The sequence below is a fragment of the Suncus etruscus genome, chromosome 1, assembly GCF_024139225.1.
Source record: "Suncus etruscus isolate mSunEtr1 chromosome 1, mSunEtr1.pri.cur, whole genome shotgun sequence".
NCBI lineage: Eukaryota > Metazoa > Chordata > Mammalia > Eulipotyphla > Soricidae > Suncus > Suncus etruscus.
Window position 1 is genome coordinate 112,324,809 of NC_064848.1, and position 19,531 is coordinate 112,344,339.

Genomic DNA, 19,531 nt, shown 5'->3' on the forward strand with positions numbered 1-19,531 from the left:
GGTTCTGTGTTTGGGGATTACTTCTAACTGTGCTCAGGGGACCTTGTGATGCTAGGACCAAACCTAAGTCTCCTGCATATAAAGCATAACATCTCTTTTTTTTCAAATACCCTAAGTATTAAAAACAAATACCTAGGAGAATAGAGAATAGTAGGTAAGGCATTTGCCTTGCATGTGCCTAACCCAGGTTCTATTTCTGGCATCCCATATTATCTCCTTAACATCATCAGGAGTAAGTACTGAGTGGAGAGCTAAGAATAACCTCTGATTGCCACTAGGAGTGACCCCAAACTAAAACCCCAAAAGAAAAGATGATTTTGGACTTTTTATTTGGGCCATATCCAGCTATTCTTAGAGATAAAGCCTGGTTCTATTTTCAGAAATTACTTCTGGTGGGGTTTGTGGGCCCACCATTGTGCCAGAAATTGAAATAGGGTTGGCCACAAGCAAGGTCAGATCCTTAACCCTGTTATCTCTCCAGTTTAAGATCTGGAGCTTTGGATGATTAAAAACAAACAAACAAACAAACAAAAAAGAAATCAAGAAAGCATCATCCTACTGTGTTTTATTCTCATATTCGAATCTTGATAGCAGAGATGGTACATGCTGAGTGATGGCCACCTCTAAAGACATTATCTCTTACCAGGTTTTCTGGGGAAGGAGGACTATGACTCTTCTCCACTGTGTGAATTCACTGGCATGGTAAATACTTGCTGATGTAAACTCCTGACAACTTGGCATACTTGGAAGGCATTCCTAAAAGAGAATAAGGCAAACAATTAAATTTAACTTTAATTTTCCGTGGGGGCATTGAGTTTACTCACTTACCATAAGTGAAAAGACCTTGAAGAAATCTAAAGTCATTTACCATTTTTGACATGGATATACTTCATGATTTTTTTTTCTTAGGAAAGAAATACTTTTAGGAAATAATTGAAATGAGTTGTCACAAAGGAATGAATTGTTTTCTGTCTAATATGTAAAGATAGAAATTTGGTAACAAATTTTAAATTCTATTCGCTATGATTAATAATATGTTAGTTTATCAATACACATGTTTAAAAAGTACATTATATTTCAAGAAACAATCTTTGAGTTTCTTGTTTGTGTTACTGCAGGTTAGAGGAATTTAGGAATCTAAATACTGTCTACCTACTCAAAGAGAGACTCAGAAAAGAACAGGTGAAAACATGCTATTGAGAAAGAAGAGATACATTTATAGAGGAAAGAAACTAAGAAAATATTGTTCAAAATTTCTTCCTAGAATATATAGACTTGAGATTATTCCCATCAATTCTTTTATTTTCAATTACATTTTGCTCTCTGATAGAAAAGAGCAACAACATCTTCTGGTTGCAGAACTGATGTCAAATCTTAATTACAAATACTATGTTTCCTTTTAACTAAAACTAATATTTTTAAAATTATAATTTTCTGCTTCCTATGGAAAGAGGAGGCTATCTGTGACAAGTTCCAGAGAAAATAGACTTACCTCTTGAACAAGGTGCCAGGTAAGACCGTGGTTAGTTGAGTATTCGAGTTTTACCTGGTTGTCCATGTGTGGAGTATATTTCTGGCCACAACCCATTACCAAACTAAACTGAATCATATAGGCTGCTCCTATCTGCATTGATTGTGTTTCTACATAACGCATACTTGAGGTCAATTTAGAATCACCTGTAAAACTGAAAGATATAGATAAACATCAGAAAAACTTAAATGAAGTTTATGGGAATTTATTGCATATTATGTACCAAAACAGTTTTTTTAATATTCATTTAAATCTCACTAAGTTCTAGAATGAATTTAGCCTATTAGATAAATATGTTTTAAAACAATCTGCCTTTCCAGCAGTGATGACCTTCCAACAAGAACATGCCTCTTAGAGTGTTGTAAACATTTGTATATTAAATTTTGAAAATACACAATGAACTTTTAATGGTTGTACCTCAAATCAGTAAATTCACATTTTATTAAACCTCATTGAGTACTATATAATTGCAAACAATTTGAAGGCAGGCACTTTTACCTTTTAATACACAGAGACAATAGAGATGAAGGCTGGAAGGACCGGCCCACAATATGAAGCTTACCATAAAGAGTGATGAGTTCAGTTAGAGCAATAACTACACTAACAACTATCATGACAATGGTAGTGAGTGAGAGAAGTATAGAATACAGGCAGGGAGTTGGGAGGAGGGTGGTAGGGGGGATTGATGGTGGGAAGGATGCACTGGTGAGAAGGTGGGAAGGATGCACCTTTTTTATAACTGAAACTGAACTATAAACATGTTTGCAATCAGAGTGCTTAAATAAAGATATTAAAAAAGAGAAAATTACTCAAGGAATTCATAATCAATAGAAAGAGCTTAAAATGAGATACATTATACTATAGTCAGTGAGGGTCAGTGTGAATTTTCCTGGTTTGCCTAACATGGAAAAGAGAGTTTTTGTCTATTCAAAAAATTTTTATTTAAAGTTAAATAAAAATTTTTGTTAACATTTATTACTATGCAATGATACTCTGTTAGAGATAAGAAACCATGATTGCTGATATATATTAGGGTGTACAGAATAAAATATAGAAAATATAAAGCTTCAGAATGTATATTTTAGCAATATTGCAAAATAAATGATTAACATAGAAAATATAAAGTTGTAGAATGCAATATTAGTGGAACCAAAAATTAAAAAAGAAATGCACACAGATCAAAAATCTGTAAGCTGTACAAGTACAAACTCATCCAAATAAATTCCAGAATCTTTTAAGCTGAAAAATCCCAGATCATTCTGTAATAAGTAATGCTTTTAGTTTCTATTACTGTTTATGAAAAAGGTAGTCAACCAAGTTTCATCTGAATTCTTGACTTGAATTATATATGCTAAGTCCTGAACACGTGGGTAGAAAAAGCACCCTGCTGAAGAGTTTACGAGTCACACTAAGGCATCAAAATGTTCTGAGGCCATGCTATGCACAATGTTTTAGCATTTCAAATAATATAAGAATTATTTTCACAGTAAGGTCCTTGTATATTCCTCTCTTTTGAGATTTATGTCTTCACAATTATACATCGAAGGAAAAAATGCTTCTCTTTGCAAATACTGCCTTCACCTCACTTTGCATGGTTACATATTATCCATGAAATGATTGTAGGGGAAACAGTGAAATCTGTTAAGTGTGTACTCTGAGGTAACTGGATTTACAGATTTTTTGGTTTTTCTTTTTTTTGGGGGGGGGTTCACTCCCGGCAGGGCTCGGGGGTTACTCCTGGCTCCACGCTCAGAAATCACTCCTGGCAGGTCTGGGGACCATATGGGATGCCGGGGTTCGAACCAATGACCTTCTGCATGAAAGACAAACGCCTTACATCCATGCTATCTCTCCGGCCCCCTGGGTTTTCTATTTTGTTCCTGAGTTACATATAATGGTGCTCAGGAATGAGGCTTGTATGGTGTGGGTACAAACAGGGGTCTGCTGTTTGCAAGTCAAGTGCCTTACCCTTTGACTATTGCTTATAAAAGACTTCTGATGTTTTGACAGATATTACAGGTGTCTATACATAAGACAGAAACAAGACACAAAGTCCACTGATAGACAAATTAAGAAACTAATTGATGATAGCAAAAGCAATGACAATAAAATTCTTAACTTAGCATGAATCAATAGATAGTTGAACTCAATAGATAATTGTGGTTGTGTAGAGGATTATCTTTCACCAACAATTTCCTTTTTCCCAAGTCATCTTTCAGTGATTGGTTTAGAGTTCCATCCCACCAGTGTTTCCAGAAATGAGAGAAGCTATATGGATTTACCATGAAACTTTGATATAATGCATTGTGTCTGTATGTGTGTGTGTGTGTGTGTGTGTGTGTTTGTGTGTGCTCAAAAGTGTTTCTCAGGGGCCTGAGGGATACTCCTGGGGACTTTCCACTAGTTTAATGGGAGAGCCTGTGAATGTGGTTCTGCTCAGGCTCTACTATGCCAAGGATCATCTGGGCCACTCCATGGTGCTAAGTCTTCTATGTGTGGTTGATTTTTAGTGCTCCAGGGTCACATCCAGTGATGCCAAAGATGGAACTAGGGTTGGGTACATGCAAAGAAAGTATCCTGGGTCCTGTACTTTCATTGCCCATGTCCCGGGTTCCCCCGATTAAAGCTTTTAAAGAGGCCAATGAACTTTGCTAGCATTTCCTTTGCTACTTTTATTACTCCTCTTTGGTGGGGACAACAATCATGTTGTCACATTAACAGAATGAACATGAGGATGGAGGACCCTCTGCTCTCAGAGAAAGATGTAGAAAGATGAAGTGAGTATGGTCCCTGGTGGCCTTGCTAAGCTGCTTGCTACAAGTAATAAGTCAGTTTATTTCTTTATTGCCAAGGCCAATCTTTTCTTGTTTTCTATTGTAACCTTGAGTTTAAAGTCTTTATAAACAATATACTTTCCCTATGCCCACTACTTCAAAATGACCATGTCCAACCTATAATAATATCTTAATCTGAAGCAAAATAATGCACACACAAAATCACAGGCTTCTATGCCTTAAAATCTTCACAATTCTTCTTTTTTTGGGGGGGGGGTTTCAGGCTACACCCATTTGATGCTCAGGGGTTACTCCTGGCTAAGTGCTCAGAAATTACCCCTGGCTTGGGGGGACCATATGGGATGCCGGGGGGATCAAACCTCGGTCCTTCCTTGGCTAGCGCTTGCAAGGCAGGCACCTTACCTCTAGCGCCACTTCGCCGGCCCCTATCTTGACAATTCTTAGTACAAATTTATTTGGTCATGTATGATTTATTCAAGATGAACTGAAAGTCAGCTAGTTACATTAGATCTGTGTTTTCCCTTTTCTGAAACTCAGCAGGAGCCTTTGTGACAGAGAATTTCATTTCATAGACTGCAATCCTTTAATTTATAAAATGGCTCCTTTCTGCTCCTTGTCTAAATCAAGATATGTTGTAAAGGCAAAATGAAGCTAAGTTTCTGCCACAATTACAGAAATGGAAAAGAGGAGCACATGTCAGCATTTTGGAGGGGGTGGAGGAAATTCTAGAGGCAGAATGCACTGGGAATCAGACAGCTTTATTCATGTTGATTTGCAAGAGTGCCTCAGTTACACAGGGATAAAAAGATGCATCGAAGTATAAAATTTCTGTTTCTTTTTGAATCATATTCTGCTATGTTCAGGTCTTAAATCTGGCTCAGCACTGAAGGATCATTCTTGGGATGACTGGGGAACTATATGGGATGCCAGGAATGAAATCTGGCTCGGCAGTGTCCAAGGCAAGGAAGGATCTTACTTCTGTAGTATTTCTCCAGCCCCTTCTGCACAAGACTGAACAAGAAAATGACACTAGGACAAATTCATCTCCTAGTGTTTTTCACATTCAGCTGCAAGAAGAATTGCAGGGTCTTGTTATAATTATGTAAAATTTGAATCATACCATAAAGTAACTTCAGTCTCTCCTTTAATAGGGAGTAAAGCTCCTTCAGAAAAACTATATACATTTTACAGAAGACTGAATGGCCCAGTTGAGCTTAGTTGCTGGCTCCAGGTCACACAAGTAACTGAAAAGAGAAACTAAGTCTTTCCACTTCTACTTTAATGTCCTTTCCATTGTTATGCTATCAAAGGCACATAAAGAATATCACATAAAATGAACATGTGAATGAGTCTCAACTGGGGAGAAACAACATAGTATAAAAATAAAGTTACTTAATGCTGTAACTGACAGAGACATGATTGTAAAGTTAACTTCATTTAAGGAAACACCATTCCAGCATTTCCTTAGAATTTCTTTTCCATCTATAGGAAAATAAAATACTCTTTTAGAGAAAAGACTATGATACACATAATAATCATGAGTGGGAGAATAACAGGCCACAATGTAAAAACGTCAAATCCCCAAAGGATGAGTGATGTTTGACAATTGATGCCATCTCTCCGTGTCTCCATCATTCCTTTTCTCTTCCTTTCTCTCTTTATTTCTCTCTTTCTCTCTGTTTCTGCCTGTCTGTCTCTATTTCTGTCTGTCTTTCTCTCCTCCTCACTGTTGATGCCAGGTATTGAAACTTATACATGGATTCCACCATTTTTTATATAATGAATTTAGCAATACAATGTGGCTTAAGTCAGTTTGCCACAGAGAGACAATACCAATATTTACATTAACCAGATATTTAAGGAATATTCTGTTACTTTTGGGAATCTCATAATAAAAGATAGCTTTGTAGAGTTCTTGACCAGAAAATCAGAAGGGAAATATAAAACTGCTTTTATGTGAATACACTCAAAAGCTCTATTTATCTACACAAGGAGGGCAAGTTAATGAATCCAATATTATGGCTAATATGATACTATTTTTGAGTTTTGTAATTATCATTATCAAAGAAATGTTTGCTAGAATTGGCAGAGAACTTGGTATTGTGAAAATAAAATTAATCTTTACATATAAAATATTTTTATTTTAAATTAAAATTTTAGTTCATTATAGATACACATATATATTAAACTCATTGGTGAAAGCAAACTGATACTATGAGAACATTTTGTTTTCAAGAACTCTCAGTGGTACTCAGGGGGTCATGAGTATATTCTCCAGTTCACTGAGTAAAAAGTTGACAAATTTCACTTCTTAGAGATAATTAATGCCAACATTTTAGTGTAATTACTTCCTATTTTCATTTTTATATGTACATAAATATCACTCTTTCCTTTTAAAAAGAATTATTGAACCATAATAAATTCACAAGTATTTTAACCATTTATTGTTACTTTTTACTTTTGAAAAATTATGTGCCATTTATTTTCTTAGGAATATAAATTTTCTGTAATTATGAGGAAAATTTTTTTTGTTCTTTTTTGGGCCACATCCGGTGATGCTCAGGGGTTACTTCTGGCTATGCGCTCAGAAATCGCTTCTATCTTGGGGGATCATAAGGGACACCTGGGGATTGAACTGCAGTCTGTTCTAGGCTAGTGCCAGCAAGGCACTTACCACTGCCCCCACCGCTCCAGACCGTAATTATGGAAAATTTTGAGGCTGTTTGCATTTCTTACTATTATAAATAGTGTTTCTATAATACGCATCTTGGTATTTTGCTGCATTTGTCCAATTTTTTTTTTAATTTTTGGGTCACACCCAGCAGTGTTCAGGGGTTACTCCTGGTTCTACGCTCAGAAATCGCCCCTGTTAGGCATGAAGGACCATATGGGATGCCGGGATTCGAACCACTGTCTTTCTGCATGAAAGGCAAATGCCTTACCTCCATGCTATCTCTCCAGCCCTGTCCAATTATTTCTTTAGGATAAATTTCTAAAAACAAAATGCTTGGTCAAAACAAATTTTAAAAGTTGATGTTTATCTGTGGGATATAAGACAAATAAAAGAGAGTATGGTAATAATATCCAACTACACTAGAGATGAGGGTCTGGAGGAACAGCCCATGATATGAAGTTTACCACAAAGAGCTGTGATTGCAGTTAGAGCACTAACTGCACTGACAACTACCATGACAATGATAGTGAGAGAGAAGCAGTACGCCTGTCCCAGAAACAGGCAGGTGGGGGGAATATGAGGGGGAGAGGAAATGAGGGACATTGGTGGCAGGAAAGTTGCACTGGTGAAGAGCAGTGTACGTTCTATGACTGAAACCCAAATAAAGAAATTTTTTTTTTAAAAAGTGATGCTTAGTGCAAAATTGCTCTCCAAAAACTGTACTAAGTTGTCAGTATTTTTGTCTTCAGTCACTATATGCAATTTTATAGTCAAATCTTATATAGGACATAAAATATGTTCTTTTATGACCCTTCTTTAAATTGTAACGTCTCTTTGTATCTGTTGACACTGTAGAGAGGAGTTCACAGTCATGTTTCACTTATTTAGCAAATATCTAATGAAAGTTTTAAAAAGATATCCATTTTCAATTTGAACAAGTATTTCCCATTTTTCTAGTGAATCTCCCCTGTTGACATTTCCTTACATTTATCTAAGTTCTCACTTTTTCTTATTTGCTTATTCTCTCAAGTACTAAAACTAAATATTGAAATTGTATTCTTAATTATGGTTATATTCTTCACTTTGTACTTCTTACAGATTTTCCTATTAGAGAATGATCACCACGATACAGTACTTGGTATGGTTGGTGGTGTGTCTGAACAGTTTTCATCTCTTTGTACAACTAGCAGCCACATATCACTTTTGGCTTTTTTTTTTCTTGGACTTTATTTTTAGTTTTGTTTTTAACTGACTGCAACTTTTACAAAGTTTTTCTTTATGATAAATACCATATTTTTAAAATAGGGAATGCTGTTTTATTTTATGTTTTAAATTTTTAGGATTTTTTTAGACTTCTTAAAAATTTTTACAAGTTTTTAAATTTTTAAAAGATTTTTAAAAAAAATTTAGATTATTTTTTAGATGTTCAAAATGTATTTATTTAAACATTGTGATTCATAACGATTTAATAGTAAAGTTTCTACCCCAACCCAGAGTTACAAAGTTGTTCATGATACCCTTCACCAGTGTACATTTCTCTCCACCAATGTCTCAGTTTCCTTTTTGCCCTCCCTCATCCTTTCTGAACCCTATTCTCTCCCCTACCTGTCTTTGTGGTAGACATTTTTCTTCTCGCTCTCTCTCTTTCTCTCTCTTACTTTTTTTTTTCTGTTTAGGTACTGTAGTCTGCAATACTGCTACAGAAGGGGTATCATAAATATTATTTTTATCTCCTTTTAACACCCAGTTCCTGTCCAGAGTGATCACTTCTAACTGCCATCATCATAGTGGTCCTTTATTTGCCCTAGATGAACTCCCTTGTTATTGTAACAAGTTTCCTACCATGTACTTGGTTCTCCTGGCCCTCATCTCTATGGTCTCTGGATATTATTACCATATTATCTTTTTAAAAATTCTCCCACAATTCTATGTCTATCCCTCTACCCCATGACTTATTTTGCTAAGCATAATACTCCATATTCTTCTATGTATAAGCAAATGTCATGACTTCATTTTTCCTAACAGCTGCACAGCATTCCATTGTGTAGATGTACCATAGTTTCTTTATCCACTCATCTGTTTTCCGGCACTTGGGCTGTTTCCAGATTCTGGCTATTGTGAATACAGATGCAATAGACATAACAATGCAAAGGCTTTTCTGCATTGTGTTTTTGGGCTCCTAGGGTATATTTCTAGACCACACCACCTTTGCTCTTGGTCACTGGTCTCTAAAGCTACCTTCAGTTCAAAAGAGTTTAGTTTGGGTAGGGAATGCAACTACACTTCTACTGGCTTTACTTTCATCATTATCTCTAAAGCCAGTTTCTCCATACATTTATTCAAGTTTCAAGATTGATACAGCAGTTGTTGGTTAAACTGCTAAAATAATTTTAATAGGGATTTTAGAGAGAAAGGCAAAAATGCTTAATTTCTGTGAAAATATACATCCATTGTCATATTTCTACAATCAGTTGACTTTTTAATTTTCTGGCTACATTCTCTCAGTTCCTCAAATGGACCAATTCTCAATAGGAGAAATTTCCGGGTACTAAATTATTTATTATAATTTTTTTACTAATTAATCTCTAAGTTTAAATGAATTTGGAAATTTTCAACATAATGCATTTTTCATGTGTATATTTAACACTTCATTAAAAAGTCCATATGACTTTCTCGGTGGCTAGCTAGATTACTCCTTATTTATCTTGTTAATATTTCAGAGCTATTGAGGATATTTTGGAATGCATGTGTTTTTCAGTTTCTATTTCAAAATCTTTTATATATTTGGACTCTAGCACCTGCTTATTTTGTTTATCTGTTAACATCCTCATTAAAATTAGTTTAGATTCCAAAAAAACAAAAACAAAAAAAAAAAAAAACAGGGCCCGGAGAGATAGCACAGCGGCGTTTGCCTTACAAGCAGCCGATCCGGACCAAAGGTGGTGGGTTCGAATCCCGGTGTCCCATATGGTCCCCCGTGCCTGCCAGGAGCTATTTCTGAGCAGACAGCCAGGAGTAAGCCCTGAGCAATGCCGGGAGTGGCCCAAAAACCAAAAAAAAAAAAAAAATTAGTTTAGATTCCTTAGCTTCTGCTTTCTCATAGCTGTTAACAGAGTCCTACAATTCAGGGCCAAACTCAATATAAGTTAAACTCTGAGGCTAATAAAAGCTTAAGCATGGTAACGTGATAAATTGAATGCTATTTATTTAGCTTTTATAGAAAGCGGCCACTTTCAAAACAAAATTTAGAATAAAATTTTCTTCTCTCAAACATCAGATAACTTGCTAGATAGGAGCTCAAATTGAGAGGAAAGTGTCACTTAAGCTAGAGGTCCAGATGAGTACATAACACTGGCTATGGTCACAAAAATAAGCAATCTTCTGCTGACTAGCTAAAGGGGCAAAAGGGGAAACACTTGGTGCAGTAGTGGGAACCCTCATCAGTAGTGGGTTTGGGGTACCATATAATGCCATGGGTGAAAAGCTGTTAGGTACTGGACATCTCACACATAGGGGAGATTTACCTTTACAACCTCCCAGATTTGTTTGTAACCTCAACTCACTTTTTGTCCAGAATCTCCTCAACTCTGCTGTTCTTAAGTAGCATCCACATTAATTCCAGAACCAGTTATGTTTGGAAGTTGTTAAGTCTGTATTTACATTACTTATCACTGGACTTGCCATTTCAGCATCCTGTTTTTTTTTTTTTTTGCATGGGGGCCACTCCTGATGGTACTTAGGGCTTACTCCTGGCTCTACACATAGGGATCCTGACACCTATATCAGGTGACCACATGGGGTTCTGGGGAATAAACTTGTGTTGGCTATGTGCAAATCAAATGCCCATATTCATTGTTTCATATATCTTGTCTCTATATAATTCTAATTTATAAAAAGTTAACCAGAACCAGCATAAATGAAGGTAGATACCATTTAAAAATGCTTGACTAGAGGCTGGAGCAGTGACACAAGTGGTAGGGCATTTGTCTTGCATGCGCTTAGTACTGGATCACGGTTCAATCCCCCATCTTCCCATATGGTCTCCAAGCCAGGAGCAATTTATGAGCACATAGCCAGGAATAACCTCTGAACATTACTGGGTGTGGCCCAAAAAGCAAACAAACAAACAAAACAAACAAACAAACAAAAGAACAAAGTGCTTGAATACTATTAGTTATATGTCCTTAGCTACTCTGGATGGTTCAAATGTCCCTATAGAAGCACATTTGGTCAGTGCAAGCATGAAATGAAATGAAAACATATAAGTGTTTATTTACGGGCCCGGAGAGATAGCACAGCGGCGTTTGCCTTGCAAGCAGCCGATTCAGGACCAAAGGTGGTTGGTTCGAATCCCGGTGTCCCATATGGTCCCCCATGCCTGCCAGGAGCTATTTCTGAACAGACAGCCAGGAGTAACCCCTGAGCACCGCCAGGTGTGACCCAAAAAACCAAAAAAAAAAAAAAAGTGTTTATTCACTTACAAAATATTTTTGTATCTATCTCTACACATTACTTTTGATTCTTGGTGTTTCTTTTTTGGAGAGGAAAGGAACACCCAGCTTTTGCCAGGGCTTACTTCTGGTGGGGCTTAAGGGGTGTTGAGGATCAAACCTGGTTGGCCTCATGCAAGGGAAGTACCCTCTCTGCTGTGATATTACTCTGGTCCTATTTTTGATGATTCTTATTACCAAGAAATACTTTCATAATTACCTTATATTTCCTTTTATTTTTCTTAAATACATTTCCCATCATTCAATTTTAGTATTATTACATAATAAATATTTTTGGGTTTTCTTTGTAACTGGAGACATAATATTTAATGTGAACTATATTTAATTTATATTAGGAGAAAATAGGCTTTCCGGACATTTTCTAGTTGGAATTTTTTCTCAGCTTGCATAATGAAGCTTTTCATAAAACATATAATTTCTTTTTCCTTGCATATATTTGTAGACATTGAATAAATATTAACATGTTCTTATTGAATGTGCTGAACATGTTAGCATTTTCATGTTCTCACTCTACAACTTTGCTCCTTCACACCTCTCCTTTTCTACAGCTCCAGGGATCACCAGGAGGAGGAAGGGAAAAATATAGGGAGGGAGAGAAAGAAGGAAGGGAGGAAGGAAGGAAGGAAGGAATTGAGGAAAGAAAAAAGGAAAGGAAGGAAGGAAGGAAGGAAGAGGAGAAGAAAGGAGGAAGAAATGAAGGAAGAAATGGAAGGAAGGGAGGAAGAAAGAAAGGAAGGGAGGAAGAAAGGAAGGAATGAGGAAGGAAGAAAAGAAGGAATGGGAAGGAATGGAAGAAAGGAAGGAAGGAAGAAAGGAAAAAGTAAGTAAGGGAGGGAGTGAAGAAAGGGAGGAAAGAAGGAAGCTAGGAAGAAAAAAAGGAAGGAAGGGAGGGAGTGAAGAAGAAAGGGAGGAAAGAAGGAAGGAAGGAAGGAAGGAAAGGAGGAAAGAAGGAAAGAAGGAAGAAGGAAGGGAGTAAGGAAGGAAGAAAGAAGAAAGGAGGGAAGGAAGAAATGAAGGGCTAGATAATTTCTAAAACCATTCTAATGTAAAAACAAATGAGGACTGTAATAACTATTACAGTAATAACTACATTATTATTTGGGCCGAACAGAATAAAGTGTTAACCAAATAGACTGACTTGGTGAATTCAAGATTCATGTATCAATTAACAATATTAAAAAGCAACAAATATTATATGACTCTTTGGGAACTAAAGTTTCTGATTCAAAATTATCCAAGATTCTCAGTATTTTAGGCTTAATAGTAATGAATTAGAGATGAAAAAGGTAAAGTAATGGAAACAAACTAGGCTCTAATATCCTCCCTTCAAAGAATTATATGCTGGTGTAATGTTCTCATTCCTTGTGCTTTTGTCATTCATACCTTATTTTACATCTTTGAAAGTTGCTTTTACCTATTTGCCTTACACTTCTGCTTTAGGAAATTTCTTTTTTATAACAGGTTTCTATGATGATTAATGCTTGAGTTTTATTTATATAAACAAAAAAACTTTTATTTTCTGAAAAAGATTAGACATATGAGTACCTTCTGTTTTTAAGGTTCATGAAAGTGTTAGGGAGTATTAACTATTGTTACTAGACTATATATTCTAACCCCCCCCAACATATTCATTTTAAAAAAAAATTACAGTTCAGGGGCTGAAGCGGTGGTGCAAGTGGTAGGGCATTTGTCTTGCATGCACTGACCAAGGACAGACCATGGTTCTATCCCTTGGTGTCCCGTACGGCCCCCAAGCCAGGAGCGATTTCTGAGTGCATAGCCAGGAGTAACTCCTGAGTGTGGCTCCAAAACCAAAAAAAAAAAATCACAGTTCATAGTTTCAATTTTGATCTCCACCTATTTTCCCCACTCTTCTGCACCTACTCTGGCAACCACCAATCTGTACTCTGTACCTGTATTCCTTCCTTCCTTCCTTCCTTCCTTCCTTCCTTCCTTCCTTCCTTCCTTCCTTCCTTCCTTCCTTCCTTCCTTCCTTCCTTCCTTCCTTCCTTCCTTCCTTCCTTCCTTCCTTCCTTCCTCCTTCCTTCCTCCTTCCTTCCTTCCTTCCTTCCTTCTGCCTTCCTTCCTTCCTCCTTCCTCCTTCCTTCCTTCCTTCTGCCTTCCTTCCTTCCGCCTTCCTTCCTTCCTTCCTTCCCTTCCTTCCTTCCTCCCTCCCTCCCTCCCTCCCTCCTTCCTTCCTTCCTTCCTTCCTTCCTTCCTTCCCTTCCTTCCTTCCTTCCTCCCTCCCTCCCTCCCTCCCTCCCTCCCTCCCTCTTTCCTTCCTTCCTTCCTTCCTTCCTTCCTTCCTTCCTTCCTTCCTTCCTTCCTTCCTTCCTTCCTTCCTTCCTTCCTTCCTTCCTTCCTTCCTTCCTTCCTTCCTTCCTTCCTTCCTTCCTTCCTTCCTTCCTTTCTTTAATTCCCATATGAGTGAGATCGACTATTTGTCTTTCTGTTTGACTTATTTCACCTAGATTTCAAGGTCTATCGAAGTTGTCACAAGTCTCTGGAAGAATTTACCACTTAGAAAAATTTCTTTTGGTGGGTGTGGGCCACATCTGGAAGTGTTCGGAGCTCACTTCTGCCTTTGAGCTCAGGGACTTCTGGTGGTGCTTGGAGGATTATACAAGATGCTGGGTCAGAATACTGCAAGGCAAGCACTCTACCCACTTTTCTACTGCACAGCTCTGCTTTAAAAAATGTCTATCGGGGCCGGCGAGGTGGCGCTAGAGGTAAGGTGTCTGCCTTGCAAGCGCTAGCCAAGGAAAGGACCACGGTTCGATCCCCCGGCGTCCCATATGGTCCCCCCAAGCCAGGGGCAATTTCTGAGCGCGTAGCCAGGAGTGACCCCTGAGCATCTAACGGGTGTGGCCCGAAAAACCAAAATAAATAAATAAATAAATAAATAAAAAATGTCTATTAAGATCCTTTGCCCTTTTTGAAAATTGGTTTTATTTTGTTATTGAGTTATATTTTTCCCAATTTCAGAGTCTGCCTTTTATTTAGCCATTTCCTTTAATATAAAGAACTTGACTTTAAGATTGCCCTACTTGAAGGTTTTTGTCTTAAAAAATTTTCCCTAGGGGCTGGAGAGATAGCATGGAGACAGGGTGTTTGCCTTGCATGATGAAGGACTGTGGTTCGAATCCCTGCTTTCCATATGGTCCCCCGAGTCTGCCAGAAGCGATTTCTGAGCGTAGAACCAGGAGTAACCCCTGAGCGCAGCTGGATGTGACCCCAAAACGAAACAAAACAAAATAATTCCCCTCCCCTTCTTTCTGTTATATTGTAACTACAATGGCTGAGGTCATACACACTTGGCTGCAGTGATCACCAGGGTTCACATATCATCAGTTGCATTGTTCACACACATTTTAATTGTGTGCTTCCAGGGGTTGTTGTGTTGATAGCATGTTGGTTGGAGGTCATCCTCCTGGAGGACACAGTGCTGACAAATAATCAATTTTGGTACTCTTGCACACGGGGCTATAAGCTGGAGGTCACAGTGGAGGTTGTGCCACTGAAGTCCCAGAGAGCAGAGATGTGGGACTTTTCTCACTACAGCATTTGGGTCACACTTGGGATCACATTCATAGTTTCATGGTTACAAGGCAACTGTTTTATTTACTTTGCCATTGAGTCATCTTCTTATTATTCTCTTCTTTTTTTATTGTCATGAAGGAATTGCACACATGCTTGGTTGTGGTGTTTATGCTTTTTGGTTGTATACTTATAAGTTTTGGTTGTATACTTATAAGTTGTGATTGCACATGTGCTTGCTGCAGGGCACATACATCTATAGTTATGGCGTTCCCTTGGGATTTCACTTTGGTTGTGGTATTCTCACACAACTGGCCCTGCGCTGGAGACTGCACACTCTCTTGCATCATCATGGTTTTCCAGATTAATTAACTTTGAATTTTGTTGTTTTTGCCTTAGATTTTAAATAAAAAAGTATTGCTAAGATCTATGTAAAACAGCTCACCTTATGTTTGTTTCTAAAAATTTATGCTTTCTTTTTTTGCATGTAAATAAAAATACATTTTGAGTTTGATAGCTTTGTATGGTTGCAAAATGATCTAGTTTTCCAAAGACTAATGAAAAGATCTTTTCCTGCTGCATACCCTTACTCATGTCAAACACTGACTGACTGTACAGGCGTCTGTTTACGTTGAGGTTCTCTACATAATTTTCTTTTAGATTTATGTATTTTTCTCAATACCATAGTGTTTTGATTACTACAGACTTCGATTACAGTTTAAAAACCAAGAGGTATGGTACCTCCAGACTTGTGCTTCTTATGATTACTTTGACTATTCAGATCTTTCAACTGTTCCATAAAAAATTTAGTATAGAGTGTTCTTCTGGTAGGTGTACAAATATTTACAAATGTGTTAGTAGAGAAGGGCGCAGAAGCCATCTTGGGTCATGCTGTTTTCAGCTGCCTGAGACTGGATTTCATCTGCATTCTTGCCGATGATCCTGCCTGCTTCAGAGGTGGATCGGGATGTACACACACTGATTCCTGCTGGTTTCTGCTGGGAGTCAGAAGGGCGCAGAAGCCATCTTGGGCCATGCGGTTTCCAGCTGCCTGAGACTGGATTTCATCTGCGTTCTTGCCGGTGATCCTGCCTGCTTCAGAGGTGGGTCGGGAAGTACACACACTGATTCCTGCTGGTTTCTGCTGGGTGTCAGAAGGGCACAGAAGCCATCTTGGGCCATGGTGCTTCCAGCCACCTGAGACTGGATTTCATCAGCATTCCTGCCAGCAATCCTGCCTACTACATAGAGTTCTTGGCTGGCTACGCCCACCTGCTGTGCTTGGATGACCCTGAAGACTTGAAGAAAACTCTTTGCTTTGCTTGTCTGTCTTCCCTGAATACTTGAAGCTCTCCTCAGAGGCCTAGAAAGTGCACCTCCCATAAAAACTGTCATCTAGAGGCCGCAGAAGAGCGCGGCCACTCTGCTTCGCGACCACGCACTCTTTCTAACCAATGAACCCCACCACAACACGCAGAAAAAATCACACTACAAGTGTGACAATGGGGAAACCTCACAGGCAAACACCATGCACAGAGAATGAAGACGATAGCTCGGGTGACCTAAAAAATTCCAACCATCTGATTAACCTCTCAGATAAGGAACTTAAAATAGCAACATGGAAGATGTTGTAGAACTCAAAGAAAGCATAGCTTGATCTGAACAGAACACAGACACAAATCAGAAAACTCCAAACTGAAATAACATATCTGAAAAACATGGTAGCTCAACTGGAAACTTCAATGGATGGCCTCGCCAGCAGGGTAACAGCAGCTGAGGAGAGAATCGGAGTACTGGAAGATGAGATGCAGAAAAACTCAACACAGCAGAAGAAATTGGAAAAGAACCTTAAGACAAACGATCAGGCAATGGAAAAAGTACTCAAGGAATGCGAACAGATGAAAATAGAATTCTTTGACAAACTCAACAGAAAAAACATAAGAATCATTGGAGTCCCAGAGACCCAGGTAGGAGATATCCAGGAAGAATCAACTATCAAAGACATCATCAAAGAGATACTCCCAGTGTTAAAGACTACATGCAATCAACTCCTGCATGCCCAAAAAGTACCAGACATTTTCATTCTTTCCTGATTGTTTGGTGTTATTTCTCCACCTCTACCCTGCTTCTTCAGACCTATCTGCCTAAGGGGTTAGAAACACAGCATTTGGGGTGAGATCACAACTCATGTATTTTTATTTTACAGTCTTACATTATAAATGCATTTGTTTATTGATGTGGCAGGTATACTGCATTATCCACTGGGTTTGTTTGTTTTCAGTTTTCTGTTTTTCTCACTGAGTTACTCAAGTTGTCACTTTAATATCTTTTATCTGTGAGTCCTCACTTTAAAGAGAAATTATTGTGAAAATTCTTTAAAGCTAATAAATTACCTTTTATACATGTTTCCAAAAAATGTGATAGTATCTTGGTTGACCAAGATAATGATTTTCTATTATGACTTTCTTTGCCTATTATTAAAACATTTGGACAAAAGTTAACACCCCACCAGGTAAGTATTGTTAGTCTGCTTTAGTCTGGTTTCTATTTGAATTGATTCTCTTTTTGTCTGTGCAAAACTGAAGTTGAAACTAATCTCTCATATGCAGCATACAGTGGGGCCTTAAAAATACTCAATTATTGCTCTATATATTTTTATTGAAAATTTCAGTGCATTTATATATAAAGTGATTATTAATCTATGGTCTTTTGATTGTCCTTTTGCTTTTTGATAGTTGTTATTCTAATTTTTACCTTTTTCTGAGATGAAAATTTTTTTAGTTGTATCTTTATTTTTATGTAATCTACTACAGGTTTTTGCATTATACTTTCAATGAGGCCTATCTTATCTTTATAAAGGTCTATTTAAGCTCATTACAACTTAAATTAAAACATATTAAAGCTCTGTATTTTATCCTTGTCCATAATATTTTCTTATTGTCACAATTTACTTCTATTTAACCTTATATATCTACAAATTAATACTTACAGTTCACTTTCTTTAATTTTGTCTTTTATATTTTTATTAGATTTGTAAGTTGAATATTTACCTTCACATTAATATTCCTAATTAACTATATATTTACCTCTATTAGATAGATTTACATTTGTTTTCTTGTTACTGATTAAGACACTTTTGTTTCAGCTTGAAGAACTTCCTTTAACATTTCTTATAAGCCCTGTCTAGTAGTGATGAGATTGTTCTGTTTTAGCTTATGTTAAACATTCTTTTAGATCTCCTATTAAAACTAATTTCCAAAGGATAAAGAGATAATACAATAAGGAAGTTGTTTACATAAGACTAGATTCTATCCCTAGCACCTCATATGCTTTCCCTAAACCCTACCAGAAGTTATCCCTGAGCATTATCAAGCATTTTCACCAAACAAAATAAAAACAAAAAAACCTCTCAAATTCATAAAAACCCAATTTCCAATTCCAGTATACTATAATGATGATCTTACTATAATTCATACATTTTGAAATAAAATCCTATATAATATGACAGCAATGCTTTTTAACCTTTCTGTTAGCTAAGGATTAGGTAAGACAGAGAACTAGAAGTGTTTTGGTATTGTAATTAGTAGTTTAGTCAGATTACTTTAAAAAGCTCCATTAAAGGGGCAGGAGCAGAGGCACAAGTGGTAGGGTGTTTGCCTTGCATGCCCCAACCTAGGACAGACCTAGGTTTGATCCCCTGGCATCCCATAAGGTTCCCCAAGTCAGGAGCGATTTCTGAGTGCATAGCCAAAAGTAACCCCTGAACATCACAGGGTGTGGCCCACCTCCCCCCCCCAAAAAAAAACATTAAAATCGCTCCCTTATAGGAGGGTTTAAGGACAACTTGTGAGAACTCAAAAGCACAGACCTTATGATTTCAAAGACTATGTATGGAAGAAAATTACTAGTAATCATTAAAAGCAATTCATTCTCCATGGGAAAGAGTATTAAAATGGGACACTGTAAAGTGAGTTGCAGCATATTGACCATAGATCTTCTAATGAAAAAGCAATTGACCACGGTTTCCCTGGAGAACACTCAGTAAGAACAATCTATGCTCATGGAATCATTATTTAGAAAATGAAAACCAAATGAACTCACAGTCAGGAAAAGCAAACAATAATTTTACACCAGTCACTTGTAGAGTGAACAGTTATATATTTCAGTATTTCCTTTGAGGGAAACAAGGTCATGAAAGGGCAGAGCCCACATATTTGTATGTGTTCAAAGAATTTTTACACAAGAAGACAGTATGCTCCAAAGGTTTTACATTTTAAAGAAGTCTTTTAAGAATAAGAGATTATGGTAAATAGTTGGTCAATATCATCACTTGAAGTTCATTATTATAAAAAGTGTCTGAAAAATGTGCTAAAGTGGGTTCACATTGAAGTTGAACAATATATTCCTCAACAGCAGCAGGGATAAAAACACTGTCATTAAAAGGGGTTTTATTCTGACTCATTGGCTAAGAAAATGGGAACAG

At 37.3% G+C, this 19,531-nt stretch overlaps 1 protein-coding gene across 1 annotated transcript in view; it reads right to left on the reverse strand.

The window, feature by feature from the left end:
* RELN (reelin) overlaps window positions 1–19,531 on the reverse strand; it is a 548,597-nt gene that overhangs the window by 154,314 nt on the left and 374,752 nt on the right. The window contains exons 21-22 of the mRNA XM_049783824.1: window positions 1,493–1,685; window positions 644–756 (exon numbers count right to left, since the gene is read on the reverse strand). Of these exons, the coding sequence (XP_049639781.1) occupies window positions 644–756; window positions 1,493–1,685 (306 nt within the window). The remainder of the gene's footprint in view (window positions 1–643; window positions 757–1,492; window positions 1,686–19,531) is intronic.